Source organism: Apostichopus japonicus, chromosome 17, assembly GCF_037975245.1.
Source record: "Apostichopus japonicus isolate 1M-3 chromosome 17, ASM3797524v1, whole genome shotgun sequence".
Taxonomy (NCBI): Eukaryota; Metazoa; Echinodermata; class Holothuroidea; order Aspidochirotida; family Stichopodidae; genus Apostichopus; species Apostichopus japonicus.
Window position 1 is genome coordinate 20,928,564 of NC_092577.1, and position 19,030 is coordinate 20,947,593.

At 39.8% G+C, this 19,030-nt stretch overlaps 2 protein-coding genes across 2 annotated transcripts; one reads left to right on the forward strand and one right to left on the reverse strand.

The window, feature by feature from the left end:
- Positions 1-4,341: 4,341 nt before the first annotated feature.
- Positions 4,342-11,254, forward strand: LOC139954711 (uncharacterized). The gene is made up of 4 exons (XM_071954631.1): positions 4,342-4,524; positions 4,927-5,341; positions 7,430-7,609; positions 11,117-11,254. Exons 1-4 carry the CDS (start codon positions 4,342-4,344, stop codon positions 11,221-11,223), a joined length of 885 nt encoding a protein of 294 aa, XP_071810732.1. The 3' UTR covers positions 11,224-11,254.
- A 932-nt stretch (positions 11,255-12,186) lies between these two features.
- LOC139954624 (uncharacterized) lies at positions 12,187-17,794 on the reverse strand. Its single transcript, XM_071954523.1, has 3 exons — positions 17,389-17,794; positions 14,321-14,449; positions 12,187-12,348 (listed from the first exon to the last, which is right to left on the reverse strand). The coding sequence occupies exons 1-3, from the start codon at positions 17,557-17,559 to the stop codon at positions 12,187-12,189; spliced, it is 462 nt and encodes a 153-aa protein (XP_071810624.1). The 5' UTR covers positions 17,560-17,794.
- Positions 17,795-19,030: the final 1,236 nt, after the last annotated feature.

A 19,030-nucleotide genomic window follows, 5' to 3' on the forward strand; every position in this document is an offset into this window, starting at 1 on the left:
TACAAGAAGTTGTAAGGTAAGTGGTTGCACCAAACGCCACCACACGTTGCTTCACTTCGAACCACTGCAGGGTCCTGGTACCTCAGTAAATGGGACGTGGGATGGTAGGCCTTCCTCCGCCTCAAACGATGCACCCATGGGAGTTAACCTAACAATGACTACGTCACGTCGGGTATGCCTTAGGGTTACCAGTCACAGTAATTGGTTGTAATGGTCAGGAGGTCACAACATGGGCCATGTTAGATTCTGGTAGTGACACTTGTTTGTGTGAAAAAAAGGCTTGTAGCAAAACTAAATGTGCCTGGGAGAACCGTAGACTTCAGTTTCAGTACAATCGCAGGAAAAACGGGAACAAAGGGCATGGAGTTAGCCAGTAACATTAGGAACATAGACACTGGGGACCCGATTGAAATTCCAAGAGTTTGGACAGTTGATAAGCTCCCTGTAAGCTATGAGAGCATATCGAAGCCTAGTGACGTAAATAAATGGCCTTGTAGTGACCGAGCAGTAACAGAACAAACTAAAACACATTCAAGCAACAAAGAATGACACAAGACAAGTTGACAGCTTGGATGCTGGAGGAGCTCTGGTTTGTATTATTATCCTCTTGTAACATCATCTCCAACATACATAACAAATTAACACTCACATAAACCAACACCCTAGTATAATACAATCCTATTGGTAGGTGGAAGACCACTGACCACTCCCACTAGGTCATTCCATCTCTCACAAACATCTACACCTGTATAACATGTGATATCACACCAGAGTCTGTGCACCTGGGTACTCTCCAATTGACCTGGCTATAACAACTTCCAAACATAACTCAACTTAGTGTAAACAATAGACAGAATACCAACAATGCCATAGATGGCTATCCTCAGTGGACTAGAACAAACAGTGACCAGAATAATGTAATAATTGCCAGCAAGTAGAAAAGACTGGCCAAAGATAGGATAAATAAGCTAGGACCCTACAATCTCCCCCTACGAAAAACTTAAGAAACATATCATTTAACTAACTTCAATTGATCAACATGGGCAATCCTTTTTTCATTTACACTACTATCCTCAATTACAAAAGTTACTGGTGATGTTCTAGCAACAACTCTGTAAGGACCTCTCCACTTAGGAGCTAACTTTGCTGAAAACTTTTTCTGCATATTTGACAATGCATGAGACCTCAGCAGAACCATATCATCAACACTAATGCTGACCTTGTTTCTTTTTTCATCATACTCGACTTTGTTCTGCATCGTCCTATGCAACATGTTCTCTCTTGCAACCGTGAACATGCGTTCCGATTCAACCTTATCAATAACATTTAATTGTTCCCTTTGGTGTATCCATTCCCCAGGACCCCTAATCTTCCGGTTCAAGAAGAGTTCCGCTGGGGAGAACCGTGTGGAATCATGTGTAAAAGAGTTTAGGGTAAACATTAATTTCGCAATATGCTCATCCCACTCTGTATGACTCCCCTTAACAAAAGAACACAGCATCGACATCATGTTTCTGTTGACCCGTTCCACCCAATTGGCTTGAGGATGATATGGTGTTGTAAACACTCGCCTTACTCCCCATAATACGCAAATGTCAGCTACAGACTTTGACACCATCTGTGGTCCATTATCAGAGACGAAAGTGGTACATGCCCCCCAGGTATAAAACAACTGTTGCAAAATTTACGTCAAGACCTTTCCAGTTGCCCTTCTGAGTGACATAGTGATCGTGCAGCACCACTGTCTGCGTAAGCGAAGATTTTCTTGGAATCGATAGTTGCTTCAAAATAGGCACCATCAAGTTTACACATCTGTAAAAACCTCTCTATCTTGGCGATCACGCTTCGCAACTTTGCATAATTCCTCATTACGATATGCATCAGATACTCTTACCAGACTGTTTGGGCAATAATAACTGATATGACCCCATTCATTACAAACATAACACTAAATATTTGAATTATCTTGTGTAGGTCTATTGAATCTAGGGGTATCACTCTGTCTGGGAGGATAATTCAATGTTCCTTGCTGCTGACTGTACATTGGGGATGGTCTACGAGGAGGAATACTAGCCGCAGTCTCTGGCTCCACCTGTTGTCTATTCCTTGAAGTTGCCCTTGCTATGAAAAGATCATCTGCCATCTCTGTGAGTGCTTTCAAGGAGGACCATTTTTGCTCTAATAGTTTCATTCGAAGTGATTGGTCTCGCAATGAATGTTTCAGTTCATTAATAACCAATTTGTCCATAATTTGGGAGAACTCGCAATCGGATAATAAACTATCAGATGCATTGAACCAACGCCTAATATAAAGATTTAGGCGACTACCGAACTGTCTGAAGGTTTCAGTGGAAGTTTTACCAGATATACGGAATTTCTCTCTATAAGAATCTTCAATAAGTCTATATGCAGCAAGGATAGCTGCTTTTAACTGTAGTATAATTCTCTTTCTGAGCTTCACACAGAACATAAAAAGCTTGCTGAGCCTTACCCGTGAGAAAAGGTTCCAACAAAATCGGCCATCTAGTATGTACAATGGACTGACTGGTGCAGAGTCTCTCGAAGGTTGACATATAACACTCTAAATCATCTTCCGCAGAGAGCGAGTGAAATCCCTTCAAGATGTGAGCTTCCTGAACTGGCTGACGAGACTTTCTCGGAAAATTGGAAGTTATATCCACGAAATTTGGCATCCTCTGCAAGGCATCAATTCGCTCTTGTTTGGTCTTTAAAACAGTCAAATCCAAACCATTTTCCTCGCAGAGCTCCTTTATATAATCAGCCAGTAAAAATTGCAGATGTGGATATTGTTCCTTACCAGTGGATGAGGTTTACTGAGCAGCAGATGTCATTTTGTTATACACTAGTCCATATACAGAAACTAAAAAGTTTGAAAATCACTACTAATAACATAGGTAACTGCTGGTAATGGACAGCCAGTTTAAACAGACCTGAAAGAAGGGTGGTGGCTATGGACTTCCACAAGGCTAACAGTGCAAGGAACCCTGCCGACTTCGCCATTGTAGTGACCGAGCAGTAACAGAACAAACTAAAACACATGCAACCAACAAAGAATGACACAAGACAAGTTGACAGCTTGGATACTGGAGGAGCTCTGGTTTGTATTATCCTCTTGTAACATCATCTCCAACATACATGAGAAATTAACACTCACATAAACCAACACCCTATTGGTAGGTGGAAGACCACTGACCACTCGGTCATTCCATCTCTCACAAACATCTACACCTGTATAACATGTGATATCACACCAGAGTGTGTGCACCTGGGTACTCTCCAATTGACCAGGCTATAACAACTTCCAAACATAACTCAACTTACAGTGTAAACAATAGACAGAATACCAACAATGGCATAGATGGCTATCCTCAGTGGACTAGAACAAACAGTGACCAGAATAGTCTAATAAATGCCAGCAAGTAGAAAAGACTGGCCAAAGATAGGATAAATAAGCTAGGACCCTACAGCCTCACCTATGAGATATCCATCTTCCGGTGGCGAGGGCAGAAGAGGTACAGTTATTAATTGGAAGTGACATACCAGAAGCCTTCTGGGTTGAGGAACAAAGAAGGGGGTGGGCTGAAGGAGCCATACGGACTACGGACACCGTTAGGATGGACGATCATAGGCCCTGTGTCTGATTCCAGGGGAAGTGGTCGTACGGCCAGAATCCATCATATCAGCACCAATGACCAGCTTCACCAGCAAGTAAAGAAATTCTGGGAATTGGATCACGGAGTTGGTAAGAACGTTGAAGAGGTGGGAGATTCCAGGGAAGATCGTAAGGCACGGGACATAATGGAGACAACGGCTAAGCTTATTAATGGTCATTTTCAAATTAGCTTGCCGTGGAGGCACTATCCACCAGCACTACCCAATAATTGGGACCTGGCATATTCATGAGTCCATGGTCTGAAGAGGAGATTCATGAAAGCTCAGAAGCTTTATACAAGATAGAAACAATCCAAGATTATCCGGACAAGGGATATGCAAGGGAATAAATAATGACGACGAACCTGAAGATGGTACAATGTGGCATCATCCGGTAGTGCATCCCTTCAAACCTGAGAAGGTCAGGGTAGTTTTCGACTGTGCGGCGAAATATAAAGGAGTTTCACTTAACAGCATGAAGTTGCAGGGTCCAGAACATACCAACAGTCCAATAGGAGTTCTGACGCGATTCAGACAGGAAAGGGTGGCATTTGTAGCTGATGTGGAAGCAATGTTCCAGCAGGTAAGGTTCTGGCGAAGGATGCTAACGCGTTGCGATTTCTGTGGTGGGAAGGCGGTGATTGCGACAGTCAGTTAAGGGAATACCAGATGACTGTCCATTTGTTCGGTGCAACATCTTCACCGAGTTGTGCAGGATTTGCACTTCGAAAGACAGCCGAAGACCACAAGAACGCCTTCGATAAGGATACATCAACAGCCGTCTTAGAAAGTTTCTATGTTGACGACTGTTTGAAGTCTGTGCCAGATGCGGAACAAGCAAGACGACTGTCGGTAAAATCTGGTTTTCAAGTCTATGCATCACGATATCGCAGATTTCCGGAGAGGCTTGGCTACCCATGGCGCAACCGATCTTTTGTAGATAGAATTGGTTATGGAACTCGAAACAGTTTCTTGTTAAGATGAGTTCAATTAGTTTGCGCATGGATATGGAAGATATTTATTTATTCCATATTTAGGAATCATCAGAGGAAGAGTGCGTAGCTGGCAAAATGCCAATGCGATTCAGATTTCAACCCTTTTGAATATTCAGATGATCACAAGTCTGACCATGAAGAATGTTCATCCATTCCATTACTTGCTGGAAAATCCAATGTCTGGCCCGATACAGATCCTTCAGCATATGACACAAGCAAAGTTAAATTTGTCACACAAAGTTCCTGGTTTTCAAGAAAGCATTTGAGACCTATTAGGGAGGAAGACATTGTTCCAGATTCCGGGGGTTCAGGAACCGAATATTGCTCTGAGACAAATCGTTTTGTCTACCCACATTTAGGAAGTAGAGGACATTCCACTTCTTATATACCTGTTCAGAATGCAGATATCACTTCTAATCTGACATCTGACACAGAATCTGATGGCTCTTCCTACATTCCATCTGATGATGAGAAAGACAACAGTTCAAGCATTTCTGATGACGAGCCCATACAAACGAGAGATCTGAGGCAATATATTATTGCAGATACCTCTACAAATGGACAGAGTGATGCAGATTCAAATTGTAGTCATACCACTGATGAGCAGTCCAGCAGTGCCAATGACGAACCCACACCAACCACGGATCATGCAGGAAAGAAGAAACGTTTGAAAGGTAAGAAAGTGAGGTCCCACTCAAGTATTCTAATTAAGAAAAGAAGGATGGAAAAGGAAACTTCAGAGGTTTCATCAACTTCTATGACAGTCTTAACATCAAGAAACAGAAAGCATAAGAGAGTTTGGGATAGACACAATTTCTGCATATACTGTAAAAAGAGTTTTGCTAAATTGCCCAGACATTTTGAACGTAAACGTTGAAATGAAAAAGAAGTGGCCATAGCTCTGAGCAAACAGAAGAATTCGGAGGAGCGCAAAATCCTATGGATGTCTACTAACAAACAAAGGAAATCATGCTCATAACAAACAAGTGCTAAGCCAAGGACATGGTACTTTAATTCCAGCAAAACGACAAACCTATACGACAGAAATCACTGACTATTTACCTTGTCAGCATTGCTTGTGGTATTTCATTCGCTCAGATTTGTGGAAACATCAAAAGTGCTGCCACGCATTGAAGTTAAAAGCCTGAAGCAACTAAAGTCACAGGGAGGATCCAGGGACGAGCAGCTATGCTTCTTCCATTGCCAAAGACTGCAGATCAAGCTTTCCATGAAAAGGTGGTAAGCAAAATGAACAATGATGCTATTGGTCTCGCTGTGAGACAAGACGAACTCATTCTCAAATTTGGGTTACAGCTGTTCATGAAATTCACGGAACTGCATCCAAATCAATACTGCTCGCAGAAAATGAGGGAAGTTGGACGTTTGTTGTTGAAGCTGAAGCAAATCTTTGAGGGATGCCATTTGCTCGCAACATTTTAGTGCTGTTGTGCAGGCTGTTCATGAAACTGCTGGCTTTGGTCCTGTCAAGAAGCAGTTTGCTGTACCATCACTGGCCTTATAGTTAGGTCATACTATGAAGGTTATTGCACCAATTGTGAACGGAGAGTCATTAAGAAATGGAGAGAGAAGTCAGCAGGAGCAAATTGAGGCATTTCAAGATCTGTGCAACCTGGAATGGTGTGGGTAGGTGTCAAGCGAAAGTGGAACAAGCCCCAGCTGCTGCTCCTTGGTGAAGATGTTGTGAAACTGAACTGCCATCTTAAAGAAGTTGCAAAGGAATATTCCGCAAAGCTTGACATTTTGCCTTTTGATAGTGACGCATGGTACACTCTTGCCAAAGTCACATTGTGCCAACTGATCTTGTTCAACAGGAGGAGAAGTTGAGAGGTTGCATGTTGATGCCTTTTCAAACACAACTGTTGAACAAAACGAAGAACTCTTAAAATGTCTCAGTAAGTGGGAAGGAAATTCGTGTAAGAAGCTGAAGAGGCTGGAAACCAGAGGAAAGCGAGGACGCAGAGTCCCCATCTCAATGAATGAAAGCTTGTATGCAAACATGGCAAAGCTCTTTGCTACAAGAAAGGAAGTTGATGTTAGAAAATCGAACATTTACTTCTTTGCCAGGTTGTTTCCATCTCAGCACCCTATTCGTGGGCCAGATTGCATTCGAAAATTGTCAGTACATTGCGGTTTATCCCATCCTGAGAATGTAACATCGACAAGACTGAGGAAACAAATTGCTACTATGTCCCAAATCTTAAACCCGCAGAACAATGAGCTACATATTCTAGCAACCTTCATGGGACATGATATTAATGTCCCTACAAACTTCTACAGGCTTCCAGAACAGACACTCCAACTTGTAAAGGTGTGTAGGATTCCTCTTGCTATGGACAGGGGAAGACAATAGACTTCCAAGGAAAAAGCCTCGATGAGTTCGAGGTTAACCTAGATGGTGTGTAGAGAATGAACACGAAGTAACAATTTGGTGTTACAAATGTTTGATTCAACTAACGATGAGTAAATGTATTATAAATAGATTTGAAAAAATCTGAGAGCTCTGAAGTGATATACTTGACAATTTCCTTTGTTTTCACTTCTATGGTTGTTTCCATATGACTAATATCTACTGTCTGGAATCCTTTTGACTCAGCTAGTCATATAGTAGGCTTTATCATGTCAATTGGTATGTAATCATCCATGTCACATGTCTGTGAAATAAAACCGTATTATTCTGGAGTATTAACTGTTGTACTTCATTTTCAGTTCTATTGACTTGTATTTTTTCTGTCAAATTGCAGATGATGATAATGAAGACGACTCATCAGAAGAGGAAAATTCTGAGGGAAGAAGACAACTTTCAACTTTGGTAAATGAGACGCCATATGAAGATGAGACACATGGAGATAAAAGAGAAGCAAATATGGAGGTGAACCAAGTGAGACAGAAACAAAGCAGAAAAAGAAAGCCAAGTATGAAAGGTATAGTAGTTGATAACTGAAATAACATTGAATCATAATGATAAAGCAAGAACTTAGAAGAATAATAGACTCGTATGCCATGATTCATTCTATATCTTTATGCATATTACGATGATTCAGTGTTTCTACAACCCTCATGTATTTGTTATTTAGAATCTGGCCTTGTAATTGGTTTAAAAGGTGTCATGTGACCCTTCCAAGCCATCTGTTATGTGCCAATAATGGATAGTTTACTTCGTCATGAAGAAGTCATTGGTAACACCATTTTTTAATGGACTTGCAAGTCAGTACTTGTAATGCAAGAACAATGTCAAGTTAGGGTCAAGGCAAAGGTGCTGTTATCCACACTGACGGTCAAAGCAATGTTACGTACTTCTGGCCAAAAGTCAAATGCAATTTAATCCAAGCTAATTTTTTTAACATTAACAAAGAGTGCAGAGATCCAAACACTTGAAATCAGCGTTTCCTTACATGTTTGAGGTCAAATTATAACGAGTTCATTCATTGCAAGCTATGTACTGTACATGTCACTATATGAGCGCCACCGTAGCTGTCAGTCATTTGCAGTTTAGCAGCCTACAACTAGTAAGCACAACAATGAAAGAAGTATAGGTTCAGTTCAGTTCAGTTCTCGTGGAGTGCGGACGTGTTTTCGGCTGCTCTCCACCTTTCGTTGACCACACCTTTATTGTGTTTTTTACGTTGGCCCTTCATTAGTTTACAGTTTGTTTTAGTGTAGTTTGTGTGTTTTGGGTTTCTTTCGTTTTGGTTCGTGTATAGGTGCGTGGCTTTGCCACACCCCTAGCTGTCATGGCGGCTCGCCGTGACAGCAAAATCGTATTGTTGAGTTTTTCGGGGGAGGCTAAGGTCGTCCCCGTACAAGTTTTTTCAGTTTTGCGTTCTGTTGGTTTAAAGGTCCCTGGAGAGGTTGACGCGCTTCAGCGCAAACCTCTCCGGGGTATGAATTGTTTTGATGTACGGTTTACCTCGGAGGCTGCCCGCGTCTGAGGCGTCCATGTGTTGGAGGGAGTTGAGGGACTGAAGGTCACACCGTATGACAGTTCGGTGTGGGTGACAGTCCTCCATCTCCCTCTGGACATGTCAGAACAGGTTGTTGTGCGGACACTGCTGGGTCGTTTTGGGAAAGTGACCGGCTACGAGGAGCCGGAATTCCTTGAATGTATGGGTGTCAAGACCGGGACTAGACGAGTTAGAGTTGAACTCAAGTCTGATATCCCCTCTACCTTGTGGGCTAATGGGCACAGGGCCCACATTGCATACCCGGGCCAGCCTCGCACTTGTTGGAGGTGTGGGCTGGAAGGGCATGAGGCCAGGTTGTGCCCGAACAAGCGGTGTAGCCGCTGTTTACAGGTTGGGCATACCCTGGCCGAGTGTAAAGGGGATATCGTTTGCAACTCGTGTGGGAAAACGGGCCATCTCGCCCGTTTATGCCCAGACCGCTCATACGCCGCGAGAGTGGCCACGGGCGTGGTTGAAGCGGTCCCTGTCCCGGCCTCTGACACCGTACCACATGATGCTCCTGTCATCGCCCCAGTGTCCGACACTAGCGCCCCGATGGAGGCTTTGTTCCCCCTTTCGTGTCCGACCTCTCCCCTGATCGAACTTACCGAGACTGCCAGCCTGCCCACTGAGGCAGAGCAGGACAAAACGGCGGAGATGGTACTAGCGGAGTGGCACGCGGCGCAGGATGCCGCTTGTAGTGGTTCACCGGTAGCTACAACCGCGATCGGTGATACTAGTCGGGCCCCGAGTCAACCGGCCCAAGAGACATTAAGTGGCCCAGATTCTGACTCGCCAATGGAGGACTGCACTACAGCCTTATTAGTTGTGGCTAAGGAGTCCTCCGATTGGTTTGATGAGAAAACAGGCCACTGATCTCATTGACTCGAGTGGCCCTTCCACCCTACCCGCAGCCGCTTCCGCTATACCGGACACGATGGTCGCTAGTGGACCTCCTGTTCCTGACAGGGAGGTCCACTCGATCAAGGTTGACGAGGAGTTAAGAACTCTGCTCCCTCGTAAGAAAAGGGGGAATACTGTTAGGGGCTTGAAAAGACCCGTATTGGGAAAATTTCGCAGGTAATGCGCAAGCCTGTCGTCTGCTGTCGGGACGGCGTACCCCGGATGAATTTTGGAGTTAGTTAGTTGTTATGTGTGGGGTGGGGGGTTTGTGTGGTCCTTACATAATATGGGTTGGGGGTTTTCTGTTTGTGGTTTGGTGTTGGCTTTTTGGGGCTGGTTTGTGGAGCTTTATTGTTTTGGTTCTGTTAGCCTTTGGGTCCGTGTCCTTTTCACGTGACGTTAAACGCTATATTTTATACATTTGTGGGTTAGTGAGAGATTTCTGTTTGTGGGTTTTCAGTTGGGTTTTTGGTGGTTGTTAAACAGACTGGGATTGTTTTTGGTTTTGTTGACCTTTGGTCCGTGTCCGTTTCTTTGCACGTAAAAAGCACAAGAAGTATAGGCATACGGTTGAACACAGGCCATAAAACACCAGTGGTTATGTGCAGACATGACAGCAGTCTGGGGCCTAGCTAGGAGCTCAAAATGCACATCAGTGTACGATTATTTTAAATCAACTCAGTCCACTATCCTTCTGTATTGCAATCAGTATGTAGGGTCGATGTTCTACATAGCAGTTATAATTAAGACCAAAGAGCTATTATGTTTGTAAGCACCCTGTTATAGGGATCATAACATAGTAAGCTAGGAGGAGTATTGCAATGAAACAAACCTACCTAAAAAAAAAAACAGAGAAAATTGCTTTGTTAGAGATCTTCCAGTGCTCCTGCCTCCACATACCATAAAGTGTCAAGAACAAATGGTAGTACTAGAAACCATCAAGAACCGTGATCTTTCATTGACTGACAGCACTGCCTGTTATTGTACTTACTAAAAATTGCTGTTATTTTCAAGTATAGTTTCTAGCAAAATCAATTTAGTTTTTACAATTGCATAAGCTTGCCATTCTGTATGTTCATAAACATAATCTCGACCCTAAATGTGGCAAAATAATGGACTCCACTGTGCCACGGCCATTGTTTTAGCATATTTTGGGTGTAGTCGGTTCAACTTCATTCACTGACCAATAAAAGTCAGTCTAAAACAAATGTCCTTTATTTCATTGGTATGAAAAATTTTGCACAATTACAATGAATAATTATTCGAAATTTATTTTATTTATGCATTAAGGCTTTATATTTAAGTACAGTCAATAATTGTATACATAAGGAAAAAAACATGCCTGCTATGCATGAAAATTAGTGGGCAAATATAGATCTAATTCATGAAAAGTTCATGTTGATACTGTGTTAGAACCAGGGCTATAACAGATTCATGCAAATTTTTTCAAAAACAGCATGTTTTAGACAAAAATGCATTGAAGATTACAAATGTGACCTTCAAAGGTGAAGTTAACTTTAAAATGTCAGTTTGTGTGTCATTCTTATTTGAATAATGCTTGTTTCATTCTATTTTACTTTGAAGGTGTACAAAAGGAAGAGAAGAAGCGAGCATGGACAACATCTGAAAATGAAGCAGTGCTTCGACACTTCCAAAATTATGTCCAACTGCATCGAATTCCAAACAAGTAAGAGTGCACCTCCTGTTTAGCTGCATAAGAAGCACTAGCTCAAAGAGACTGGAAAGGACTAAAATACAAAGTATACAATCTAATACAAAAGGGAAAATTGAAGGGAAGATAGCAACCCATTGATAATTAAAAGAGTTATCCAACCCTCCACATTGAAGTGGAGGGCATCTTCATTTTGGTAGTTGAATTTAACCTGTATACAAGCTAATAAAAAAGCAAAATTGAAGGGAAAATAGCAACCCATTGATAATTAAAAGAGTTAACCAACCCTCCACATTGAAGTGGAAATATTCTTCTTTTTTGTAGTTTACACTGTACTTTTCAGATGAAGGACCAGAAATCTTCATAATTGGTAATATTACTATGTATGCATGTAGGTAATACTTAGACCTGCTCTTGAGTTTTAATCCTTGGGAGCTCATACTCATGTTTTAATGTTTGTTTGATCTTTTTCAAGTTATATGTTTGTTTCATCATATATTGTTCCAGGTGTGTTTTACAAAAGAATACGCTGCTGAAATTATGCTACTTTGCAGTATTTGTCTACATCAAAAGAAAACTGCTTTTTTATTATTTACTTGAAAGTAAATGACAAATGATTAATCAATCAATGGCAGTGAACATAAATACACACTATGCATATTGTTCCTTTCTGCAATTGGCAAGCCAACAAGCAGAATTTAGGTGAAAACTGTGGTTCCTAATGAAATTACCCCACCAATTGTTAATTGCTCAATAGTGCTACAGTAAACCAGCTAGCCACATAATACCACTTGGCCTAAGAAAGAATTGCCTAATGCGATCATGGTTTAATTTGTGAAACAAGTCTATAAGCTACATTGATCAGAAAGTATTAGTGACAGACCAAGATGAAGTGCAGATTTTTCTTAAGACACGTTGAAGGCTTTCTCCATTATTTAAATAGTAGTTGTGACATTAAGCTTTGATTTTAGCCCGAACCCCTTCATGCATTGCGTTTTTTTTTCAGAAAGTTTGACGCTTTTTCACAAAGCACCAAACAGTTCACTCTCAGGAAAGAAACATTGAATACCCAAAGTTCACTGATTCCATAAATTTCCACTTCATCCTGGCTATAATCAGTCATTACTGGTGTCTTAATATTGATCTGAAAAGAGTGCAACAAGGATGAGAGAATTGATTGTTTTATGTTAAGTTCCTGTTTTGTTAAATTTAGTTCTTAATGAAAAAACTCAAACGTGATACTGATCTTTGTGTGTTTTATTTCGTGTCAGAGTCAGTCAACTTCACACTTTTGAAGACAGAAAACATCTAATGGCTGCCAATATTACCCACAGAGGTGTTAAACATGCACATGTAAACATGGGTTCATGTCTTGAGAGCCGATGTAATAAAAAATAACTTGTACTGCCCTATAAAAATTTATCTGGTAAAAGAACCTTAATGTGCACAAGTATACTGCAGAAAGTGATTCATCTTGTACAGGCAAAACTGTGAAGTAATGCTCTTGGGTATATTTTTATTATTTGAAATCATCTGACCCAGTGAGAGGCCTGTTCAGTCTGCTTGTATATGGTACAAAGAATTGCATTTTGAATCTTGTGATAGGAACAATTGTACATGGCATGATTTTGAACAGCAAGTCCTTCAGAAGGTCCTATATATATAGATGAGAGATATTAGAAACCAAACACACCCTCAGGAGCTCCCCTGTTGTATATGAATACCTGCAAGTCAAGTGTCCTCAACTGGTAACCTGAAGCAATATTTTTTATTCTTTCTTTTTGATATGAGCCGACAATTCAAAACACTGAAGTAATGTTATAAGTAGTGGTCCTCTTGAGAATGTTTCGGGCCGGTTTCGAAATTGGTCCTCCCAAAGTTATCCAAACCCGTGTGTGTGCGTGCGTGCGTGTATATGAATATATATGTATATATATGTATATATATATGTGTGTATGTATATATATATATATGTGTGTGTATGTGTACATATATGTGTGTGTGTGTATATTTATATATATATATGTATATGTGGGTGTTCTATTTTCTTACCAACATGTTAACACGAAGACGATGAGCATACCTACACACATACATACACCAGGCAACTGCTTCCTTAACGTTCGAGTAGCAGCTCCCTGCATACATGCACATACCCGTATATGGCAAGCCATGTGGGAAAAACACTTCATAATTGATACGGTATTAATTTGAATATATACGCGTATATATTATTAGCCAATCATATTGCTTAAATATATCCGCGTATTTATTCGAATATATACACGTATTAATTCGAATACATACACGTATTAATTCGAATTTAAATAAAATAAATATGGGGATTAAATCTACAAAAATAGTTTTTTAAATGTGACTGAGAATGGGATAAACCAATTGTCTAACCAGTGTGCTGGTTACTTCTTAAGAAATGCTTTCTATAGATATATAACTGCATAACCAGAAATTAACGATATTACTTACATATTTAAGAAAATTGGTGTAAGTGGAATGCAGAATTTACAAATTCACGTTCGAAAGGTTTTAATGTCTTGAAATATATGAAAGCATCATATGCTAACCAACATTTACCCATGTGTTCCTTACTTTTGTGCGCCCTTATTTCATGAATTGTAAACTAATCTTCAAGACATCTGCATGATGATGATGATAAAAAAACTTACAATTACGTTTCCAGAACCTGTGAACCTCGAATGAACGGTGATAACGGAAACCATTCGCCCAAGATCTTTGACCACCGCTAATAAAGTTATACCAGGCAATAACAAATACCAGGCAATAACAAATGATTTAGTAAACAACATTCCACGAGGAATCTGATTGAAACAGCTTTTGTTATATCGATTAAAAAAGTTCCATACGTTCATTTACCTTCGAAACAATAATAATAATATATATATATACATATAGATATAAATATAATATATATATACCACCTTTAACAAACCTGGCAAATCTGAACCATTTGGTATGTAATTGTCCATTAAAAAATCATAGACGGTAACAAATGCTGATAAAGTAAGCAAGATTCCACGAGGAATCTGATTCAAACAACTTCTGTTATATTCATTAAAAATCCCACTGAGTCCACTTACCTTCGAAATATGGGCGAATTGTGCTCCAGGTGTACAATTCACCATTACAGAGGAACCGGAAGTCGCCCGAACCATAACATCGCCTTTCACAAATGGCCGCAGTTGTGAATCACCGAAGATTACAACATGCTAAAATAAAAAATCAGTGAGATTTTAGATAAAACATAGTGACTATGGTGGAATATAAGACAGTTTTAGTACGTTTAGAGGGAAGTCTAAGGAAAGAACTAACTGTTAAAGTCACAGAAGAGTTGAATACATTGGGACGGAACTTACATTATTGTTCGCGTTGCCCTTTAGGGTAGGGATACCCCACTAAGTTTGAATTTCTGTGCCCAGCGATGGTACTCTGAAGTTGCAACATTTAGTACTACATTGTACAATTCAGATGTTTATGGAAATAATTTACGCGGACTGATATGGACTTAACGCGCGTTAAAATGTTGGACATGTCCATCTTTACTGTTGCCCAGGTAGCAATTAGCAGTTGCAACCGTATTGGAGCATTGCATTGAAGCAACTCCGTGATTTTTTTCTACATAATTATGTATATTGTAGCCTGTGTGTGAAGGAAATGTACCTTTGTGGGAAACATGTTAGAAAAAAAAACCTACCAGGGGTTAAGACGAAGCTGCAAATAAACCAATCTCTTTGAGGTTGAGTTCTAGCCGACACTAATCCAGACTTTCACTGGGAACTAAGTATTCAATGTAATATAATCCGATTTACAGTAATTAGCATATTGGAACACACCTTCGCAGACAGCTACAAGTTTTACTAATTGATGCAATTGTCCAATGAATTCTAGAATGGACTGTAGCACTTCAGATTACAATTGAACGTTTACCGTCTACTTTTCGTGTATTGTGACTACTTTAGCATATGTAGCATTTTTTAGTTCCCTTTTACTTCATTCTGACGTACGAAGAGAAGAAATGGGGTGATAAACAGTATTATGCCTTATTGCAAGCCGTAAATTATTGAAGTAATAGGCCTATACAGTTTGAAATAGCTACGTATTGGCATGAAAAGATGCGAGCACGAAGTTATTTACCTTGTTTATCATTTTTTCTTCGGTTTGTGGATTAATTTAAATTGTCGTGATATAAGTGGAAAAGTTCAGGCTGTAAAAGTTAGCCTGTTTACCTCTCAGAGTCTACCAATTGATAATATCAGAAATACATTTAATCAAAGCAGTTACCTGTATACCTTAAGCATTTTCTTCATTTTCTCAATTGATTTGCCACTATATATTACGATGCAACCCCCCCCCCCCTCCCACCCTCCTCAGCAGTGAAGGTACTTTCAGATAATGGACCACCGGATGTGTTCAATGTTAATGTAAAAGAACAAAGAAGACACATAAACCGAAAAATAAAACATAGGCTATGGGGTGGGTCACGGGTGAGGGAGGGAGTTAATGCATTCTTGTGTTTATGTGTGTACAGAGAAATGCTGGAACATTCATTGTTTAATTCTTTTCTTTGTAGTATTTTAACATCCCTAAAAATTTCCCTAAAATTTCGATCAGGGGACACTTAAATAGATGTTAACTTACGTCACTCTTTGCTGGGATGTTGCGAGCAGTAGGGCTAATAATTTACATTGCATTGATCAATTTAATTGATAACAACATCTTAAACGTTCTCTAATAAAGCACGGCATTGAAGCCGCTCGTTAATTACACATTTGCAATTCTTACCATACTATTATGAAGAAGTATTATTACCAAAAAATAAGCACAGAATTTATGTTCATTTGCATAGGCACTGTGACGGGTAAAGTAAAGCTATTCGCTGGACAACGTAAATACTCGGATGGCGTGTGTCTTGTCTACGAGTTTTATTTAGTCCTCGTAACCAGGGGCAAAAACCGGAATTCGGTCACTTCCCGGCTTTTTACACGTATCGGTACGTCCTTTACGATATATGGCAAGATATCTTGCCACGAATTCATCAGCGGGGAACTGAAGTTGCCCCTACATATACTATATTAGAATAGTGAAGTACTGCGGGCTAACGTCGCCCAACGGACATCGTGTCCAACTGCAACAAGTAACTGCTGTGGTGCACCCAGCACCCTTGCACCAAGTATATTATACCAAACACGAATACCACGCCCTGACCTGCTTCCCCGGCCTATTCATACCAACCCTTTACCTGCATTTTATGCAAATTAATCTAAACAAAGACTTGCACAAATTCCATTGATGCCCGTCGAGCAATCAGTGAATTAAACAAAGCATATACTAGAATGTCGTATGTTACTAATTTGAACTTCGTGAGCAAAACAGACGACAAATGAATATTCTTCAGTAAATTTATCCAGCTGCACGATAGTCGTTACACTTGCGTCAAGCATACTCGTGACAGGCACAAAATATAAAATAAATAGTTAAACACGCGCTTTGGTTTTTGTAGGGGGGGGAGGTGGTAAAAAGTTAATGAAAATATCGAAAAAAGAACTAAGTTTTTCGGACATAATGATGGAATGTACCATCGATTTATCCGCCAAACAATATATGACACCTGTCAAATAACTAATCAGAAAGTTAAATTAAATCTCGGTTTATCTCTTAATAGAGAATTGAAGTTCGCCTCGCTTTTAATGACCAAGTATTATAACGATAAAACTGCCTATTCAATTTAAAGTAATAAGTTCGGCATTAAACGTTTTTAAACATAGAAAAATTATAACCGAATACGATTGACAATTATTATTTAAAAAAAGTAACCAGAGACTTTAAGTAGATGTGCATTACATACAAAATAAAGTTCAGGTGGTTGCATGAGGAACACAGTTTGAAAGTAAACAAAATATGGAAAACGTTTTGGCTTTTTGAAATTAGTGTCACCTAATGATGAATTTACCATCAACATGTCCACCATACATGATATCACGCCCGCCCAAGAACCAAACAGGAATTTTACTATATATAATAACTAAGTTAGGCGATTAAACTGTTAGCTCCCACCAAAAGGGTAAGAAATGTAGGGGATTTGGAATGGGAATTACTGAAATGATTCTCCTTAAAAAAAATCATTTTATGATAAATATTCATTACTCACTTGGTCTCCTCTGCCCTTGAACAGCTGTGTTGAATTCTGCTTTTTATTGATACCAATCGGGTATCTGCGAACCCTGCCTCTTGTTCCTGTTACATGCCTCGTGGCATCCTCAATAGACCGCTGGGTGCACCTTCCTGTCGTCGAACCGATCTTCCAAGTACAATGAAACATCTTCTTAGACGTAAGGTTTACTTACACGTAAGGTTTACTAAGGTTTAATCGATTAAACGAGTATGAAGATGCAAAATTTATCTGGGTCCATATTTCTGTCCCACCAAGTATTTATAGTGCAATCCTTTTCTTGTCTAGTGCAGGTTGTTCCTATCAATAAATGATGCACTTGAAGTATGACAACCAATGAAAGATAAGGAAGGACGTCACTTGTTAAAGATGATGTAATCGCCAAACGAAGACATAGGATTGGTCAAATGACAGACTGATAGCAGACTTTACTTGTTTTACTTGCCAAAATTAATAATTCTAAGAAGAATATCCCCAAAATATTTTGCTTTCAGCCTTCTGCAAGGTGGAACAAGAACATTTATTTCACCTTATTTGTTTGTTTTTTAGGTTTATTATGAAACTCAACTTTTAATTTAACTCAACCCAGTCCCTTATATGTCATATAGTTTAGTGTCCTTTACCTGTTTTCATTGTTTCATATGTACCGTTTTTGGAGATATTGATATTTGAAGTTATTGCATTTTCTACCACAAACATGCAGACTTGATGTAAAGCAGGGGTATTTCGTAGGTGCACACTGATTAAAATATCTAATTTTTTGTCAGCCTGTTGTTTTGACCACGATGGGATAGAGCTGATTGTTTATCTGAAGGTGATGTGAACATATTGACAGTGATGAAGTCACAATATTGATGCATCATATTATATAGTGGGAAATAAGGTGCAAATTTGATAGAAAAACAACATTTATTTGTGAATGTATCAGTCTATGACATTGCACCTGTTTGCTCAAAGTTGACTTTTGGATACTGTATCTCGAAAACGAAATATATCATTTGAATAAAGTTTCACATGAATGCTTACAGAATATAATCCTCTTTCGTACATGAAAATTTAAGTTTCATTTCGACTTTCCTTTTCAGGTCTGAAAATTGAACGCATGACCCCCTCGATGACTTACTTAATGTTCCTGAACATCAATCAATGATAACTTTGATCAACTGCAGGGAGCTAACATTTACAACTGAGGTTTGTGTCTCTCAAGCACACGTTACTTTAACTAAAAACAAATAACAAGATAAGTTGAACTCGTTTCTGCGACTAAAACGGGTTGCTTGATCCTCTGGAAAGAGTTGTCATTATTACATTACTCTTTGGTGTAGGGTTTGACGGACCAAACCTAAATATGCTTTTACTTTGATATGAATGATAAATTAAGAGAAGTTTTTGGTCTCGATGAAATCGTAACCTATGCATTCATGCAGGCGGAGAGTGTGTGTATGTGTGTATGTATGGGTGTGTGCGTGTGTGTGTGTGTGTGACGCCTGGCTTGTAAACACGGTATCTCAAGTAGGGAAGCTTGGACCAATCTAATATTTGGTGTATATGAGTACCACATTGAGTAGATGTGCCCTATTTTTTGTGTTGCCTGTCAAGGTCACCAAAGGTCAGTTAGAGG